The following is a 19,760-nucleotide window of genomic DNA, read 5'->3' as shown; positions in this document are numbered from 1 at the left end:
GTGAATTTGCAGAGAATCACAGAATGGTTTGGGTTGGAAGGGACCTCAAGGAGCATGAAGCTCCAACCCCCCTACCGCATGCAGGGTCACCAACCTCCACATTTCATACCACACCAGGCTGCCCAGGGCCACATCCAACCTGGCCTTCAACACCTCCACATATGGATGGGGCATCCACAGCCTCTCTGGGCAGCTCTTCCAGCACCTCACCACTCTCTCTGTCAACAACTTTCCCCTCACATCCAACCTCAACCTTCCCTCCTTCAACTTCAAACCATTTCCCCTTGTCCTGCTATTATCTAACCCTCAAGTTGGCTCCCCTCCTGTTTGTAGGCTCCCTTTAGGTGCTGGAAGGCTGCAATGAGGTCACCCCACAGCCTTCTCTTCTCCAGGCTGAACAAGCCCAGCTCCCTCAGCCTGTCTTTGTAGGGGATGTGTTCTGACCCTCTCATCATCTTTGTGGCCCTCCTCTGGACCCTCCCCAACAGCTCCCTGTCTTTCTTGTATTGGGGGCCCCACACCTCCACGCAGTACTACACCTCACGAGGGCAGAGCAGAGAGGGCCAATCCCCTCCCTGTCCCTGCTGGCCACCCCTCTGCTGATGAAGCCCAGGATAACATTTGCTTTCCGAGCTGCCAGAGCACATTGCTGGCTCCTGTTCAGTTTTTCATCCACCAGGACCCCCAGGTCCTTCTCTGCAGGGCTGCTCTCAAAGACTGCTCCTTCCAGTCTGTATATATGCCTGGGATACACTTTGCTGTGTTAAACCTCATTAGATTCACCCGGGCCCACCTTTCAAATCTGCTGAGGTCCCTCTGAATGGCATCCCTTCCTTCCACTCTTTCCACCTCACCACTCAGCTTGGTGTCAGCAGCACACTTGCTGAGGATGCACTCAATTCCATCACCCACGCCACTGATAGAGACGTTACAGAGCACTTGATGTGTGCAAATGGAATGGGTACCTGCTCTGTTTTCCTTGCGATGAGATTCCCGATGGTCTTGCTGAAGAAGCTGGCAAGCAGTGGGTTCAGGGGTGGCTCGTGATCCAAGAAGTCATAGAGGATGTTGAGCAGGGTCTCATCCCCACCGAGCTTGTCGTTGATCTGGGGCACGTCCGAGGTCAGCAGCTCGCAGGCGGTGTTGGGGTATCTGCGGGCACACAACTAAAGGTGAAATGGAAACTCTCCTGGAAATGGGCACTCGTGGAGCTTATGGAGCAGCACTGCCCTCCGTGGGGTAGAAAACACCACGAGAATGAGGGCAAAATGAGGGTCATTGGTGTGCATGGGGCATCTAGAGAAACACTGTGCCTAGCATGTCATGCATGGGTGTTTTACCACTGGATTATGTATTCCGATTGCTACTTGACCACAGGTGGATCCCTTCCTTCTCCTGGCCTCGTTTCTTGCTCTTCCAGGTGGGCTGGTCAGAAACAGGTCACATCCATGGCCAGAAAAGGTAATGACGTGCTGATAATTAATAGCCTAGTTGTAATCAGGCAGGTGACACAGAGGAAAGGCAAAGCCTACCCGCTGCTACTCGAGCTGCTGTCCCTCTGCAAGCAGAGCTGCTCATCTTCTGTGTACTTTTCCACAGCAAAACCCATATTTGCTACACCATTAAAAACACCTATCCAATTAATAACATGAGAAACCCTGCAGAACAGTGTTGCAGCAAATGCACGTGTGTTCTTCAGCGCACTCCTTTCCAAATAGAAATGGTGTCATTCCATGGGACACAAAGCCAGCACAATTCCCACTTGTAGTCGTGATGTAAGGTGTGCTGTGGCTCCTAACTGTGGAAATATAAAACTCTGTTGTAACGGCATGGCCATCTCTACGGCCCAAAGGGAACGCTGCAATGTCTGCTGCTGCCAGGGACAGCAAACATGGAAGGCAATCCTTTCTCTGTCCTCCCACAACAACTTGCTTTCAGCAGCTTTTGATGAGGGACTTCACCTTTGCTATGCCACACAGTGCACATTTCCCATGCCACAGGCTTTGCTGTCTCCATCAAAGCCCTTCCTGACAGCCCATTGAACCTGACTTCCCTCTGCACGTCTGCACCGTAGAATGGCAGGAGCCAGCCTTGGCTACAAAGCACAAACATATCCCTTTTTAGGGGGGAGGGGGTTCAATTTACACAATGCAGAAGCCAGATCTACTGCTTCAGACATCGCTCTGGAGCCTCTTAAGAACCCTGTTTTACTTCCCACTCTGTTCTGCTGGTTTTTAGGCCGACCAGGGGAGCATCTTTGTACTCAGATTCCTTTAAATCACACAGGTGAGCACCAGCCTGGCAACACTTCCACTGATTTTCTTCCTCAGACCTTTCCCCATATCCTTCCTTTTGTCAGGGTATACCTTTACCTGCAATGGGTTATTCGTCTCCCTTTAACTAAACCAGCTTCCTACTGCTTAAAACATCCTTAATACCAGCTCTGCATGGATCAGGAGTGACTGAAACGTTTCCAAGGCCAGCTGGGAGCTCCTCAGCCTTCTGCAGCTCCTGACCAGCTGCTCCACATGCGTGCAGTTCTGATTCTTCCTGCTATAAACAGCTTTATCATCAGCTTGGGATTTAGTTTTTATGTCTTTTTTGCTCCTAGAAGGATGGTAAATTTGAGTACGTTACAGTTACTGTTACGAAGTGATTTCACAGCAGTCACATTTCTTAGAGCTCTTAAGGTTTTAAGAGGAGCTATTCCTCCTTTTTTTTTTTTTTTTCTGGCTCACTGCTCCATGCAAAAGGCATTTATGATTCCTACGAGCTCACACACCGTGCCTCCCCGTGATACATACCCTGCCACCAGGCAACAAGCGAAATCTCCCATTCTTATGGGGTGTTTCACTCTTGCAGCCCTTTCCATCTTCAGGTTTCACACCCAGACTGAATGCTGCACCCCTTCCATTGAGGCACTGCACCCCAACCCATTGCATTTCCATGCTGCGGGGGACTTATCCCTGTGCTCCACACTCAGCTCCTTGCCATACAGCCCAGCCTGACACAACCACCACCTGCTGGGCCCCTCCTGTGAGCACTGCTCCTTCAGCAGTACACACTCATCAGGTTTGAGAGACACCCTGGTACACCACCAAGTTAATTATAAATGGTAATTGCAGTTCCAATAGTTTAATACGCCACTCAGATTGCTACAGCTCCTCACCTGGTTGCTCCGTTCTGCGTGCTGTGATTTCATGGGGATTTACAGCTGAGCTGCTCTCTGCAATTCCTGAACTTCATGAACTTTCAGCTTACTGGCATTTGGTCAAGTGCTGGCATGGGCTGCTTTGGAGGGGGGGGGGGGAAATGTGTTCCATCCCTGGGGGTGTTCCAGAACACTGGAGATGTGGCACTTGGGGACACGGTCTGTGGGCATGCTGGGATGGGTTGGGGTTGGACTTGGTGACCTTGGAGGTCTTTTCTAACCTGAATGACTCTACGACTCTGTGATTCCAGGACCGAAGTGTTGTGATGATTCCAGCCCTGCAGCATGCATCACTCCAAGCAGCACATCCTTCCAAACCCAGCAAGTTTCTCTCTCCTGCTCCAGTTCAAAAACTTCCCTAGCTTTTTCTAAGAGCCAAAAACTGGATTCCCTTTGGATTTAGAGTTTATTCCTCCTGCTTAGGTGTTATCTATCTCAAAAGCCTCCTCGGTTTTTAATGAGCTTAGACCCTCTCCCCTCTCTCCAGTGCCTCAACGTGCTTTGGAAATGCTTCTCCATCCATCTGTGTGTAGTGCTGGAAGCATCTCCAAAAGCAAACTTGGAGCTGCCTGAAGCACACATGCATCCTTAGAGCCTGCAAAAGGCACGTCCTGCATGGGAAATTAAGGGCACCTGGCAGTTCATGCTCATACCAAGCCACATCTACTCATCCCTTACCTGTTTGGCATGCATAAGAAAAGGTTTCCAGCTTACCCCACAGCACAGAGGACCAGAGATGTGAGCTGTCTCATGACAGCACCATGAAAATCTCAAAGGAACAGGAGATGCAAAGATGGCCTGGCTAACAGCTGTATGGGAGTACCCTGCAGTGCAATGGGCACTGTGTGAACACGTACCAGAGGGGCACTGGGATCCCTCATTCTCTCCTCCTGCATAAGATGTGCCCATTCCAGGAAAGGGACACAAGTCTCACACGATTCACCATTTGCTCAGCTCGTTAACTTTCATTGCTAAGGAAAGTATTACCCATCCTCTCCAATAAGGCCAACAGTGTAACACTAACCCTCCTGGTGCCTGCTGGTAAATCACCTCTGTAGGAAGAAGCCTTGCAAAGTCATGCATACAGTACTCCACTTTCCTATACAGGGCACTCCCTGGCACTTGTTTACCTACAGCTACTCACCTGCACAGGCCTGATTCATCAAATAAAGCCAAACAGCACCATCAATTCTGTATATTGCCAGCAAATGCAGCACCAACCAGCACTGACCACTCCCACAGCATCCCACTGATTTATTTATACACCGAGCAGCCTTTCATTTTTGTGTAAACTTCGCAAAGAAAACCAAACCTCCCAAATCCGAAATGCAAATATTTTCAAGCGTGCACTTGGTTATTTAAACATACATTTAGTATGAACACGACTCGGTGTGAGAAATGCACACCCAAGAGTTCACCATCAAAAAGGAAGAGGCCATGCACACGGGTGCTCTGCCCTGCCGTACGAATAACGAAACCAAGGGGTTCTGCACATGCAGCACACTGAAAACATGACATCTTCTATTCACAGTACAGCCTGAGTGCTTCTGTGGGTTGACGACTGAGAACTGATGGAGATCAGACGGTTGCAACTGAGCAGAACGCTTATGCTTTGCTTGCAGTTTTGATTGAAATGCACTAAAGATACTTTGGAGATGCTGATTAATTTGTGTGCAAGGTTCTGAGCAGCCAGCAAGGCAAACTCAATGAAAAGCCATTAAGAATAGAGAAACAGACCTCTGAAAGTTCACTACAAACGGAATAAATGCTGTGAAATCTCTCACTTGAGGGCTTTGAAAGCTCTCCTGCCAAACGACACCGTCACGAGGCCATTCATTTCTCACATCCACACCTCTCATCCCGTTCTCTCCATGCAGGACAGAAAAGGAGCACCTACTTGAAGCGGACCTTCTCATCCATGTCCATGGGGGGCTCATGTGTGATGAGGTTGACCAGCTCCTCCATGCAGTGCTGCTGGCAGAGGAAGTCCAGCAGCTTGCGGTTCTGTGCCTTGCACTCCTGTAAGATGTCATCTTCGTCCATCAGCTCGTGAAGTGTCACATCTTCTTTATCCAGCAGCTTATCCACGTGCGACGTCGTGTTCAAATCAAACTTCCAGAACATGATGATGGGACACACACCTAGCTGGAATGCAGAAGAATATCGGTCATTTTTCAGCCTTCGTTCGTTATTCCTCTTTTGTATGGCTTTCAACTAAAAGAGGGGAGATTTAGCTTAGATATAAGGAAGGAATTCTTCACCATGAGGGTGGGGAGGCCCTGGCACTGCTGCCCAGAGCAGTGTGGGTGCCCCAGCCCTGGAGGTGCCTGAGGCCATGGATGGGGCTTTGGGCAGCCTGGTCTATGGGAGGTGTCCCTGCCATGGCAGGATGGGCTTTTAGGACCTTCCAGCCCAAGTCAACCCATGGTTCTACCATCAGCAGAGCATAGAGACTCGTGGTTTGTATCACCTCAAGGGTGCAAGGCTGGGCAGCCAAAATCCAGTCTGGAAAATAAGTTCTGTTCCCAACCATCCTGAAACAGACAATGCTCAACAACCTGCACACGTGTCAGCTCAGGGGCTCCACATTCTATAGCTGTTCCCATTGGGACTTATGGGTGTTTACTAACAAGAGAAGTGGCAAAAGGCACTATAAACCAAAGCCAAACATAGCAACTGATTCCATTTCCTCCTATGCATTCTATGTAAGTATTTGCTGTAAGGGAGCCCTCCTCACCATCCTCTTCCTCCACAGAAAGCTTCACGTGGCCCTTTCACATCAATCTGCAGCAGAGCAGAGCCAAACACCAGTTCTGGGACATTACACTGCCTCCGAACAGTTGTCACTAAATGAAGAGCACTGTGCTTTATGTTACTCATTTTCACCCCATCCCTTTCTTTCACCCCAACCACTTACCTCCTGCTTATCCTGACATTTCTCTATGGGAGCTGTACCAATCTGCTTTTTTTAGCTAGTTTCCCCAGCACACCTTCACAGGTCATCCATGATATCAGAACAAGGCAATGCCCAGACCCATCCTTATGGACCTCTTCTTGAGGCTCTCCTCCAGCTTCATCCCTCCCCCTACAACTCTGCCCTTTGCCACTGCAGGACCTGGTAATGCTGTAACTCTTCAACCACCCACAGCCCTTCCCAACCTCCTATCACACAAGACACACCAAGCTCTGTACACGGGCAAAGAGTGATGGGACACAGGGGAATGGCTTTAAACTAAAAGAAGGGAGGTTGGGGTCAGATCTGAGGGGAAATCCTTCACTCAGAGGCAATGTGGCCTTGGCACTGCTGCCCAGAGCTGTGGGTGCTCCATCTCTGGAGGTGCCCAAGGCCATGGATGGGGCCCTGGGCAGCCTCAGCTTGGGAGCATCGAGCCCATGGTGGGAGTAGGGCTGAGGGGTACCTTCCAACTCAACCATTCTCCAGCTCTATGATCATTAAGGCCCCTTCCAACCCAACCATTCTACAGCTCTATGATCATTAAGGTCCCTTCCAATCCAACCGTTCTACAGCTCTATGATCCATAAGGTCCCTTCCAACCCAACTGTTCTACAGTTCTATGATCCATAAGGTCCCTTCCAACCCAACCACTCCACAGCTCTATGATCATTAAGGTCCCTTCCAACCCAACCACTCTATGGATCTGTGATCCATAAGGTCCCTTCCAACCCAACCACTCTATGGATCTGTGATCCATAAGGTCCCTTCCAACCCAACCACTCTACAGCTCTATGACCCATAAGGTCCCTTCCAACCCAACCACTCTACAGCTCCATGATCCATAAGGTCCCTTCCAACCCAACTGTTTTACAGTTCTATGATCCACAAGGTCCCTTCCAACCCAACCACTCTACAGCTCTATGATCCATAAGGTCCCTTCCAACCCAACCATTCTACAGCTCTATGATCATTAAGGTCATAATGATCATGGCCATTCCAAGATCCTACAAATGCATGGGTTGGATCCCATTAGAAACAGAAGCAGGATCCTGACCACGCATCACAGCTAGAAAACCACAGCACACATAGCAAGCTCCCTTCAAACATCCAGAATGGGCCATTTCAGCCAAACCTGCAGCATCAGGCTGCTCGGACAGCCACGTGTGAGTACCAGGCCATGGTTTTTGCATGGAGCTGGCAAGCCAGGAGCTCTGCAAAGGAAGGCTCAGCCTAGAAACCTGCCCAAGTGTCAGATTGATCAGTGTGGGCTGATCCCAGCCTTTTGGGAACAAATCCCCTGCCAAAAATAGCACAAATTCTGGCAGAAAGAACCAGTTTCTAATCTGAGCTTTCAATATTCTTGATATTAAAACAACAACAACAACAACAAAAAAGAAGTTACATTTCAGCATTACAGCAATAAGCAAGAGCTTCTACATCTGCCCCATCCAGCTACTGAAAATGCTCTTAAATGAGTTTCTGAGTTCAGAGCAGCCATCTGAATTTCCAACCTACGTGACACCCTCACAGCAACGCTGCCTGGCCGTATCGTGTGTTCATTACAAACTGTTCTTCAGATATTTTTAACTAACTGTGCTTAGCTGTAAATTCATCAAGAGAAAAGCTGACATAAAAGGCCTTCATCTAAGGAATGTTTGGGTGCACAGTTAACCTAAATACATATATATTCCACATATAAATGTGGAATACTGATTAAAAAGCCACGAAACCACGACGATGCCATGTGTGTGCACAGACAACACGTGTAATTCCTACCTTTGGAAGGTAAGACCTTCACCAATCAGTCCATTCCATCTTTTTCCCATAACTTTCCATGGTTCTATTAAGAGAAGCTGTCCAAGTCGCAGGGGAAGCCAAAGAGTTGTCCTCAGCCTTCGCTGCACTCTTCTTCCTCAAGCTAGAACCTGTCCAGGGGAGCTTTGACCTACAGGGACTGTACTGCTTGGATATTTAGAATACCGTGTCTGATTCTGGGCTCCACAGTTCCAAAAAGACAGGAATCTCCCAAAAGGGGTCCAGTGGAGGGCCACAAAGATGATACAGGGCCTGGAGCATCTCCTGTATGAGGAAAGGCCGAGTGACCAAGGGTTGTTCAGCTGGGGGAAAAGACTGAGAGGGGATCTGGTACCCACTGTAGGGTTCCTGCTTTAGCAGAGGGCTTGGACTCAGTGAGGTCATATGGGCTGTTGGAACAGAAGTGCTCCTAAGAAATGGGATGTCCCCAGAGAGAATGTGAGCTTCACTGAGGAACCACAGCAGCGTCCGCTGCTCAGCAGGACCCCCAGGCACTGCAGCCATCCCACGTGGAAGGGATGGGGTGGTCTCGTAGAGCCAGGATGCAGAACAAGAAACAAAGTCTGTTTCTGGTGTTAGGAAATGAACCCACAGGACAGGAAACAAAGCTGAGGAACTTCTAAATAGCACAATTCTGAGCTCTAAACCCACTGCTGAAGTTAAGGAACGTGAGGTCACCGTACAGCAGAAGAAGCAGAGGAAGATGGGGAGCCAATGAGAAACAAGAGCATCCTTCCCTTGCTCTGCGTGGCACTGCACAGCCCCAAGAAAGGAAAAGCAGGAGATTAAATCAAGTTGGAAATGGAAAAATGGAAAAAAAAAAAAAAGAATAAAAACCATGCAGATTTCCAGGAATGAAGACCACGAAGAAGGGGGTTCTGCTGATTTTGAAACGTTCCCAATTATAAAGCATGCAGTGGAGATCTGCGCAGCAGCTTTGGGTTTGGATGGGGTTGGTTAACCACAACCCTGTGCCCTCACAAAGCAGAGGGCTCTCGGGCCCTTCCACCCAGCATGAAGGAGAGGGCTCTCCGCAGCTGAAAGGGACGCTTCACCCTTCTGCAGAGGCCACTTTTGGAAACATAACATCAAACAGAGCCGTGCAGGGAAGTCAGTGATGGGAGGTGAGGAAAGGAAGCACTCCCTGCTCACCACAAGGAGCTCGGTCACCGTGAAAGCCAGCGGTGCACAGTTGTAACTGAATGAGGACAAAAGCAGAAGTGGCCCTTTCTGGAGCCTGAGCCTCTTCCTCAGAGGCCAAGACACTATTTTCTGCTCAGAGCAGGGGAAGGAACAAGCCCATGTACGCTGAATAATCACGTGGTCTGCTTGTTTGTTTCCTCTTGCAGAGCAGCTGAATCTTCTTACAGAGCTCGGTTTGGTCTCTGCAGGAGGGAACTGTTTTCCACGTATGTGCTTTGCTGTTGAGGAGGTCCCAGTCCTCAGATCAGACGGTCCTCATTGGCTTATTGCTATCTCCTGAAGCCTAAAGAACAGTACCGTGTCCAGCATTCGCCAAGCTACGACATCCAAACCACCTCCATCTTAGGACAGAAAGACATCAGGTCAGTAAAGGGATGTACCAAAGGGATCGATCAGTTCCTCCTGCCTTAGTGTAGCATCCAGTTTTTAACTGGAGTGCCTAAATCCCCAGCTACAAAACTCTGATTCTACCATTAAGTACAGATACTTCCATTCACTTCTGGTGAACTGACCAAGTTTCTCCACTTAACCAGCCTGCTGCTCTGTCTTCAGTACCTAAGATGGGTCCTGGGACTCCCAGATCCTCAGGTGGAGGACCATGACTGTGGGAATGATAAACCCCCCAGTGAACCCCAAACTCATGCAGGATTTGCTGCCCCAGCTGGATGGGTGTAAACCTATGGGGCCCAATGGGATTTATTCCAGGGTACTCAAAGAGCTGCCTGATGCCACCATGAGATGATTTAGAGAGGTCCCAGCCAACTGGAAGAAACACACAGATGCAGCAGTTAATGACATGGTTCAGAGGGCATGGTGGGGATGGGACGATGGTTGGGTTTGACCTTAGAGGTCTTTTCCAACCTTCATCTTTCTGTGACTCTGCAGAAGCTGGCAAACATCGTGCCAGTTTTCAAGAAGGGTCAAGAAAGAAGACCCTGGTAATTAATTACAGGCCTGCCAGTCTCACCTTCGTGCCTGGCAAAACACCTGAAAGACAATGCAGTCATTGATCACAGCCAACATGGGTTCAGGAGGGGAAGGTCCTGTTCAACCAATTTATTCTTATACGATGGATTGCCCACCTAGCTGACCATGGAAAGCCAGCTGATGTCATCCTTTTGGGTTTCAGCAAGGCTTCACAGCATCCTTCTGGACAAACTGCCCAGCATGCAGCTAGCCAAAAACATAACTTGTCGGGTGAGCAATTGGCTGATGGGTTGGGCTCAGAGTTTTGTGGTCAGTAAGGTTACATTAAGCTGGTGGATGGGGTGGACCACACTGCTGAGTTTCTGCAGGGCTCCATATCTTCATCCATGACCTGGATGCAGGACTTGAAGGCATACACCAATTAAGTTTGTGTACAACACTCAATTGGGAGGAGCTGTTGACTCCCTTGAGGGTAGAGAGGCCTTGCAGAGGGATCTTGACAAACTGGAGGGCTGGGTGATCAGAAACCACATGAACCTTTAACAGGAGGAAGAGCTGAATTCTGTATGTGTGACAGAGGCAGCGCTGGTGGATGAGAGGCTGGAGAGCAGCCCCATGGAAAGTGAGCTGGGCTTACAGCACACAGAGCTGCAGGTGTGGGGCAGAGCGGTTGAAAGCTGAGGGAGGAAAAGCACCTGGGGGTGTTGGTTGGCAGTTGAACATGAGCCAGCAGTGTGCCTGGGTAGCCAAGAAGGCCAATGGTATCTTGGCTTGTATCAGCAACAGTGTGGCCAGCAGGACTGGGGAAGAGCTACTACTCTTGTAGTTGGTGTTGGTGAGCCCATGCTTCAAGTACTGCATTACATAGGCAACCCCACAGCTCTTCATAGCAACCCCACAGCTCCATCAAGGCAACCCTACAGCTCTACCATGGCAACCCCACAGCTCCATCAGGGCAACCCTACAGCTCTACCATGGCAACCCCACAGCTCCATCAAGGCAACCCCACAGCTCCACCATGGCAACCCCACAGCTCCACCATGGCAACCCCACAGCTCCATCAAGGCAACCCCACAGCTCCATCAAGGCAACCCTACAGCTCTACCATGGCAACCCCACAGCTCCATCAAGGCAACCCCACAGCTCCACCATGGCAACCCCACAGCTCCACCATGGCAACCCCACAGCTCCACCATGGCAACCCCGTAGCTCCATCAAGACAACCCTGCAGCTCCACCATGGCAACCCTGCAGCTCCACCATGGCAACCCTGCAGCTCCATCAAGGCAAACCTGCAGCTCCACCAAGGCAAACCTGCAGCTCCATCAAGGCAACCCTGCAGATCCAGCACGGCAACCTTACAGCTCCATCAAGGCAACCCTACAGCTCCATCAAGGCAACCCTACAGCTCCATCATGGCAACCCTACAACTCTACCATGGCAACCCCACAGCTCCACCACGGCAACCCCACAGCTCCATCATGGCAGACCTACAGCCCCATCAAGGCAATCCTACAGCCCCATCAAGGCAACCTTACAGCCCCATCAAGGCAACCTTACAGCTCCACCCTGGCAACCCTACAGCTTCATCAAGGCAACCTCTCAGCTCCATCAAGGCAACCCCACAGTTCCACTATGGCAACCCTACAGCTTTGGGTCTTTCTCTACAAGAAAGATCAATGAGTTGCTCAAGCAAAGCAACGAGGCTGGTGGAGGGATTACAAAATAAGATATGTGAGGATCAGATGAGAAAGATGGTGTTGTTCAGTTTGAAAAAGAGTAGGCTGAGACCTCATCACTCTACAACTGCCTGAAAGGAGTTTATAATGAGATGAGTGCCTGCCTCTCCCCTTGGCATACAGGTGAAAGGATGTGAGGAGATGGCCTCAAGTCGTGCCAGCAGAGGTTTAGAGTGGAGAACAGGAAGAATTTGCTCACAAAATGGATGCACAGGGTAGTGTGGGGGGTCCCATGCCTGGGGGCACTGAAGGGACACGTGGATGTGGCACTAAGGGACATCACTAAGGGCCATGGTTTAGTGACAGCCTGGGAAGTGTTAGGAGGAAGGCTGGATTTGAGCTGCAGGGTCAGATCCACATCATGTTCTTACTGACGTGGCAGCACTTTGTGGAGGGCCTCAGCCACCAAACACAAAGCAATGAAGAAGCATGCAGCACTAGACCATAACTAGTCATTCGAAATGAACTTGAATTTCCTACGTTTTAATAACAGTGCTCCTTTCTGACAACATGCCGTTCCTTCACCTAACCTCACATCACAGAAAACCTCATTCCTGCCATCCACCAACATTCACTTATGGTCCCGGTGCTTGCGTTTCCAGTTTTGTAAAACTGGGTACATCCTCAGCAGTGCAAGGATGTTGTGGAGATTAACAGCTGTGAACAGCTTAAAATAATCTTTCCTTAACTGGGTATTTCCTCAGTGAGCTGTTATCCACCACCAGCAGCCTGCCTTTATTTGCAGTAGAGGCAAAGTTGGCCTGAGATACCAAGGGGCCACTGACAGACGTGGATGTATCCAAAACAACCTCTGTTACATCGCTTCTCAAGTTTCACTTTCCTTCCTCAGACAACAAGGAGAAAGAGGAAAAAGCTAAATCAGAATGATGGTGAACACGTTGGGGTCGAGGTTTGCCTTCTTGTTCTTTCTAGCTCACCTATTTGGGAAAAACAATTAAAATGTACTCATTGTAAGAGATGGGGACAGGTTGCCCAAGGAGGCTGTGGATGCCCCAGCCCTGGAGGCATTCAAGGCCAGGCTGGATGTGGCTCTGGGCAGCCTGGTCTGGTGGTTGGCAACCCTGCACACAACAGGGGGGTTGAAATGAGATGATCATTGTGGTCCTTTTCAACCTAGGCCATTCGAGGCTTCTATGATTCATTCTGTGATTATCATGATGCTTATCCAGTCCACAGATTGCCCTGAGCAGTGCAAAAGGCAGCAAGAAACAGCACAGAAGTGGGACGGTCCTACAGGTGGGCACCAAGCAGGAGGAGCTCTGCCAGTCCTGCAGCAGGATTAACGGTTGTGATTTTCCATAAACTCATCCCTCACCCTGCAGAGCACTCCAGGTAATGACACATCACCTCCTCCTCCCCGTGCTTTGTGGGCAAGAAGTATGACATGCACACCTTTGAGGAGCCACGTCTCATTAGTCTGGTAATTCTGCACAGGAATAGATGGTGAAATGTTTCCAGGCACCACCTTTCTATTGGGTTATTAAAGTAAACTAATGGGTAGATAATAGCAGGACAAGGGGAAATGGTTTGAAGTTGAAGGAGGGAAGGTTGAGGTTGGATGTGAGGGGGAAGTTCTTGACAGAGAGAGTGGTGAGGTGCTGGAAGAGCTGCCCAGAGAGGCTGTGGATGCCCCGTCCATATGTGGAGGTGTTGAAGGCCAGGTTGGATGTGGCCCTGGGCAGCCTGGGCTGGTATGAAATGTGGAGGTTGGTGGCCCTGCTTGTGGTGGGGGGGTTGGAGCTTCGTGATCCTTGAGGTCCCTTCCAACCCAGCCATTCTGTGTGTGAACATTCCTATGCTCATGGTGGGTATTAGACACCCGCACAGATGGTATGCAATGGCATGCAATGCTCACAGGAAAGATGAGGGTCCAACATCTGCAGAGCGTGCCTTTGTCCTGACATCCACATCACAGGTGCTGCTGCTCACCCAACATGCAGCTGCACACATCTGAAGGCCCTCCACAAATGGCCTACGTTATTTCCGAGCTGCAGCATCCAACCATGGGGAAAAGCACGAGGATTTCAGGAGACGAGTTCCCTCTAACCATGCAATGCCATTTCTGAAGATTAACTGCTGTAGAATTAAGCTGTCACTCAAACACTCACTATTTGCCAACACTACGCTGCAGGAATTTTTTAATATTTAGAAAGTATGCAGAGGCTTCAGACACGAACCAGCACAACACACAAAGCAACCCGTGATGGCACAGACTCTGGGGTAGATGATTAACAACACGAAGAAAAAATAGAGCCCTCTTACTGTGTGTGTTTCGAAGTCATGGAACCATAGAACAGAACCACAGAATCACCTTCAAGGCTGCAAAGAGACCCTGGAGGCTGGAAAGAGATCGGGTGAATTTGGGTTCTTCCACATCTGCATTTTGTCTGGGATTATTGCTGTACCATTGGCAGAGCTGCCCTGAGCTTTGCTATCTGCACATGGGTGCATGCACAGCACACCAGACTCCTACCTTCCAGAATGCACCCCATACAACAAGATCAGCAAAAACAGCCATTGGAGGACCAGAAATGAGTGCTGGCATCTCCTCTTGGAAACTGGGAGGAAATGACCAAGATTTACAGACTCCTTATTTAAGCTTATTTAAGCCTAACTCCTGATAAAATAAAAGACTGAACGTTTTCCACTTAGTAAACTAAGTGGAAACACATGGAAGTGCTGAGAGCAGTACATTACCCTGCTTGTTTCCAAAAAGGGAACATTCCTGAGCCCTTCTGACTTTCCTTTAGTGAAAACAAGGACAGCATCACATCAGCACTGTGCCACAGGTGGAGATCCTCCCTGGGTCTCACATCCTTCAGCCTCTCCAGCCTTACCAGGCACGGATTCCTGAAACGAATGTGCTTCTATGAGGCTTTCACTCCACTTTTACATATGAAATTTCCTTTCTTTTTTCTCTCTGTAAGCATAAATAAGATACTTTCGTGAAAGGGGAGATTTCCTCTGATTGTAGAATTGATAAAGAAAGGTCCAGAACACACCTGTGAGTCAGATGACAACTGATCTCCGGGGCTAGACAGCATTCAAAGAGCTCTACAGCTTTAAAACACAGCTGCTGAACAACTACTGCAGGGAATCAAAGCCACCATTTAACCCGGTGAACTTCAAGTCCAACTCGACTTCAGAAAGTTTGCTTAAAGCAAACTGTTATGCAATTTGTTAACACACAGCTGAAAATGTACAGACGGACAAGGACAGATCGATGGTTCACCTGAAATCCCCAACAGGGCTTCTCCAATTGATATGAAAGAAAAGCATGAAGGTTGGAACAAAGCACTAAGATCGTGGAATCCAACTCCAACCCATCCCACTGTGCCCACTGACTGTGCCCCCAAGTGTGGCATCCCCACAGTCCTGGAACACCCCCAAGGAATAGAGACCTCTCCATAACCCCTCAACTGCCCTGTGCCAGTGCTGACTGCTCTGGGAAGAATCACACAGAACCACAGAATGGCTTGGGTTGGAAGGGACCTCAAGGATCACGAAGCTCCAACCCCCCCACCACAAGCAGGGTCACCAACCTCCACATTTCATACCAGCCCAGGCTGCCCAGGGCCACATCCAACCTGGCCTTCAACACCTCCACATATGGACGGGGCATCCACAGCCTCTCTGGGCAGCTCTTCCAGCACCTCACCACTCTCTCTGTCAACAACTTCCCCCTCACATCCAACCTCAACCTTCCCTCCTTCAACTTCAAACCATTTCCCCTTATCCTGCTGTTATCTACCCTTTCAAAGAGTTGATTCCCCTCCTGTTTGTAGGCTCCCTTTAGGTGCTGGAAGGCTGCAATGAGGTCACCCCACAGCCTTCTCTTCTCCAGGCTGAACAAGCCCAGCTCCCTCAGCCTGTCTTCATAGTGGAGGTGCTGCAGCCCTCTCATCAGCTTTGTGGCCCTCCTCTGGACCCTCCCCAACAGCCCCCTGTCTTTCTTGTATTGGGGGCCCCACACCTCCACGCAGTACTGCAGATGGGGCCTCCTGAGGGCAGAGCAGAGAGGGCCAATCCCCTCCCTGTCCCTGCTGGCCACCCCTCTGCTGATGAAGCCCAGGATAACATTTGCTTTCCGAGCTGCCAGAGCACATTGCTGGCTCCTGTTCAGTTTTTCATCCACCAGGACCCCCAGGTGCTTCTCTGCAGGGCTAAGAACTGTTCCCTCTCTCCAACCCACGCTGCAGCAGCTCTGTGTGGGGTAGGCTGAGGGAGGGGAGTGCAGCCTGGAGAAGGGACAGCTGCAGGGAGGCCTCCCCTCCTAAAGGGAGCTTAGAAACAGGATGAGAGTGATAGGGCAAGGGAGAAGAGTCATTCTAGCAGCAGGACAGAGCAGACAAACAGCCTTCCTCCGCCAGGCATTGCGGTGCTTCCAAAGAAATGAACCTCACAAACCAAACAGACCCCATTTATCACAGCACTCAAAGAGGATCTTGGAGTCACTGCTCGAAGATCTCAGTGCCGAGCGGCAGCCGAGGAGCTGCAAGGAGCATGAGGAGTTATCACAAGGAGGAATAATAAGCAAGTAAACAGAAGGCATGACATCACTTCTGACTATCGCGTGTTTGCATCTCGAGCACCGGTCTGGTTTGCTTCTGTCAGAAGAGACAGCAGAGCTGGAACAAGTACAGCTGGTCGGAGCAGCATCTCCTGAAAGAGACTGAGCAGAAGCAGAACACGCACAGCTTCCCAGGGAAGGTGCATTCAGCTTGGCTTGATGGATGAGTTCAGCTCAGAAAAACAGCAGAGACCAAGAAGGGCACAAATGGGACTGAGGAGGTGCACAGATGGTTATTTACAGCTTCCTACAAACCAAAGAATGGGGACACCTCAAAGATACCAAGCAGCCTATTTTAGAACAGGCAGAACCAAGCATTAATTATGATTAGGGTCTACACAGGAAGAAAAAGCCCCGTGGAACTTACATAGAAGGTTACGGAGTCCCAAAGCTCTGCTCTCCTCAAACACTGGGTTTATGAGAGCAGTTCACAGGAAAGAGGTTTGCAAGGGCCCCTCCCTGCCCTCCCCCCAAAAAAGCTTTGCAGCCACTCTGGTTCAGAACAAACCACTCAGCTGAGGACTGGCAGCGTCCCCTCACACTGCTGAACCCCCCCCATGTCACCAATGGGAGCAGATCCCAGCCCTGAGCCAGCTACATCTCCACAACAACCGTGCCTGTCAGTGGGCTGCACTGTGACTGCCAACTGTTTTCTATTTCTCTATATTTTGCTGGCACAGATGACCACAAATATCTTGTTACTACCCACGTGCTACAGCTTTTAAATGGCTTCTAGAACCATTTTCTCCCGTTTCAAACCAGCAGGCGTGGCAGCTTCCAAAACTATCATGAAACAGCTCAGGTTGGAGGGGATCAGGTCAGGCTGCTCACAATCCCATCCCACCTGGCCCTGAATGCCTCCAGAGATGGGGCACCCACAACCTCTGTGGATGAGCTGTTCCAACCATGACCAGCTCCAGCAGCACCTCCATTCACAGATCACCTCCCAAACCCTTGTGGGAGCTTTCAGAATGCCTTCTCACTGCCTAAAGGTTCAGCAGAATGAGTGCTCTGCCATAGGAAACAACATCACTCACAGCCCAGTCCCTCTGGGAAGCCTTCATTTATGTAAGAACTCCTTGCCTTTGTAGTATTAAATCACAGAACCTCACCAGGAGCCTCCCAGCAGCAACACAGCCCCCTCTCAAATGCCTCCAGGTTATTAAATACGAAGAACAATCTCACTCACAACCACTCCAGTTAAAAGGAAGGGCAGATGCAGTACCTTCAGTAGAAGTGATTTCAAACTTGAGATCTTCTCCACAGACAGAGAAACATTTGGGTTACGGTTCCTGGAATATACCCAGCTTCAGATAATTATCTTCATCCAGTGTGAATTCTTTTTCTCTATCCTGGAAAAGAAAATGTTAGAAAGTTATTGTTAACCGGAGGGAACTGAGGGTCAACTACTTTCCCAAATGAGCCTCCACACATCCCTTTATTCAAACAGAACACGGAGCAGGGCTGTATGTGACAAACACTCTACAAAGCCATCTCTGGCCACCAGCTAAACTTGTAATGAACTCCTTTTAATTACCCCTGCCCTTCTGCATTAGGGGTTAACAGCCCCTCCACTCTGCAGCCCTCGAACTCAGCTGTGAGACTTGTACCTCAGTCAAGAACACGTTTGTTTTCTTGACATCACTTCAAAAGAAAGTTATAGGTTGTCAAGGAAACCTAAAAGGTCATTTTCACTTGTTCCAAGAATAATTGCAGCAACAATACACGTATTTCACATCCAGCCTGGGGCCCCGATCGCTATGGAGGCAGCAAGGCAGCCAGTGCAGGAACAGCTCCTGGAGTGCAGGGCTGGCACAGGGCTGGGCTGCACACTGCCTGCTCTGCCCCCACCCTGGCACAGCCCAAGGTCAGCCCAGACTGCCCTGCATGGGGCTCAGAGCTGAGCCCAGCATCATGTTACCCCATTTCAGAAGAATGCTCACATCAAGTCTTGCACCCCCAGCAACCCCCACCATCGGTATGAGCTGGGGATGGAAGGATGGAGCACAGCCCTGCCAAAAAGGCCCTGTGTCGGGGGACAGGTGAGGGCAGCACCACCAGGCAGCACTGTGCCCTCGCAGCACAGAGGGCCAACCAGAGCCTGGGTGCATCCAGGGCAGTGCAACTGCCAGAGTGAAGGAGGGGATCTGCTCTGTGCTGGGACACCTCAGCTGGAGCACTGCGTCCGGATGGGGAGTGCTCAGCACAGGACAGACACCGACCTGGTGGAGCGTGTCCAGAGGAGGGACACAAAGAGGGGCCCAGGGATGGAACTGCTCCCAGTGAGGACAGGCTGAGAGCTGGGGCTGTGCAGCTGGAGAAGGGAAGGCTGCAGGGAGAGCTGAGAGCAGCCTTCAGTATCTAAAGGGGCTGTGAAAGGAAAGGATGCACTCTTTTGCAGAGTCTGTGCCATAGGACATGAGGAGATGGCTTCCAACCAACTGAGACTGGGTATAAGGAGCAAGGGCTTTGGGCTGAGGGCAGTGAGGCACTGCACAGGTTGCTCATAGAGGTGGTGCTGCCCCATCCCTGCACACAGCCACGCTCAGGGGATGGGCTCTGAGCACGGATGGAGCCGTGGGGCTCCCTGCACACTGCAGGCAGTGGGATCAGACCTTTAAAGAACCCATCCAGCCCCAATCTTGGCCCTGCATGCAGCACGGTGTCACTCCAGCCCCAGTTCTGCTCGGCCTGTGCTGGAATCCCAGCACCACGGACAGCCCCATTTCCCATCACTGCCTCCTTCCCATCCACGGCCTCATATCCCCCAGAAAGGAGCTCTCAGCTGTCCAGCAAATAACGAAGCTGTTACACAAGGAATGAAGGGCTGATAAATCCATTGCTCGTCGTTGCTTAATGACTTCCAGCTTCAAAGCCATTCAAACAGCAGTCAGAAGGGATTGGAATACTTTTGCCGTGCAGGAGAAGGCTGGTTAAGCACCTGAGGAACTTCAGCTTGAGCAAAAAGTAAAGGAATCCAAGAGCCTGCAAGATTTACAGTGTTCAATCAGCCAGTATGTTACTATACATATATATAAAGTTACTAAGAACACCTTTCTCTTTTCCTTCCTTTCTTTTCTTCTTCACCTTTGCTCTACTCTCACATAAAGGATCCCAGGGATGGAACGGCTCTCATAGGACAGGCTGAGAGCTGGAGAAGAGAAGGCTGTGAGGTGATGTGAGAGCAGCCTGTATTTAACAAGGAGCTGCAGGGAAGGAGGGGACAGACTCTTGAGCAGGGTCTGCGGTGGGAGAACAAGGGGGAAATGGCTTCAAGCGTGAAGAGAGTTAGGTTGGATCTAAGGAAAAAGCCTTTCAC

The 19,760-nt window shown here is 50.2% G+C and overlaps 1 protein-coding gene across 9 annotated transcripts in view; it reads right to left on the bottom strand.

Annotated features, from left to right (window-relative positions):
• The window catches only part of PPP6R2 (protein phosphatase 6, regulatory subunit 2), a 71,481-nt gene that overhangs the window by 36,171 nt on the left and 15,550 nt on the right, over window positions 1-19,760 (bottom strand). For 8 of the 9 annotated variants that reach the window (XR_005846098.2, XR_001464578.4, XR_001464637.4 and 5 more), the window contains 3 exons: window positions 17,667-17,793; window positions 5,109-5,356; window positions 966-1,152 (listed from right to left, as the gene is read on the bottom strand). Coding sequence is in view for 6 of the 9 variants with exons in the window: in XM_015278843.4 (XP_015134329.2) it covers window positions 966-1,152; window positions 5,109-5,335 (414 nt within the window). In the remaining 3 variants the exon portion in view is untranslated. The remainder of the gene's footprint in view (window positions 1-965; window positions 1,153-5,108; window positions 5,357-17,666; window positions 17,794-19,760) is intronic. The other variant, XM_015280352.4, reaches the window with a different exon arrangement.

The sequence above is a fragment of the Gallus gallus genome, chromosome 1, assembly GCF_016699485.2.
Source record: "Gallus gallus isolate bGalGal1 chromosome 1, bGalGal1.mat.broiler.GRCg7b, whole genome shotgun sequence".
Lineage (NCBI taxonomy): Eukaryota > Metazoa > Chordata > Aves > Galliformes > Phasianidae > Gallus > Gallus gallus.
This window is presented reverse-complemented; position numbering and strand designations above follow the sequence as displayed.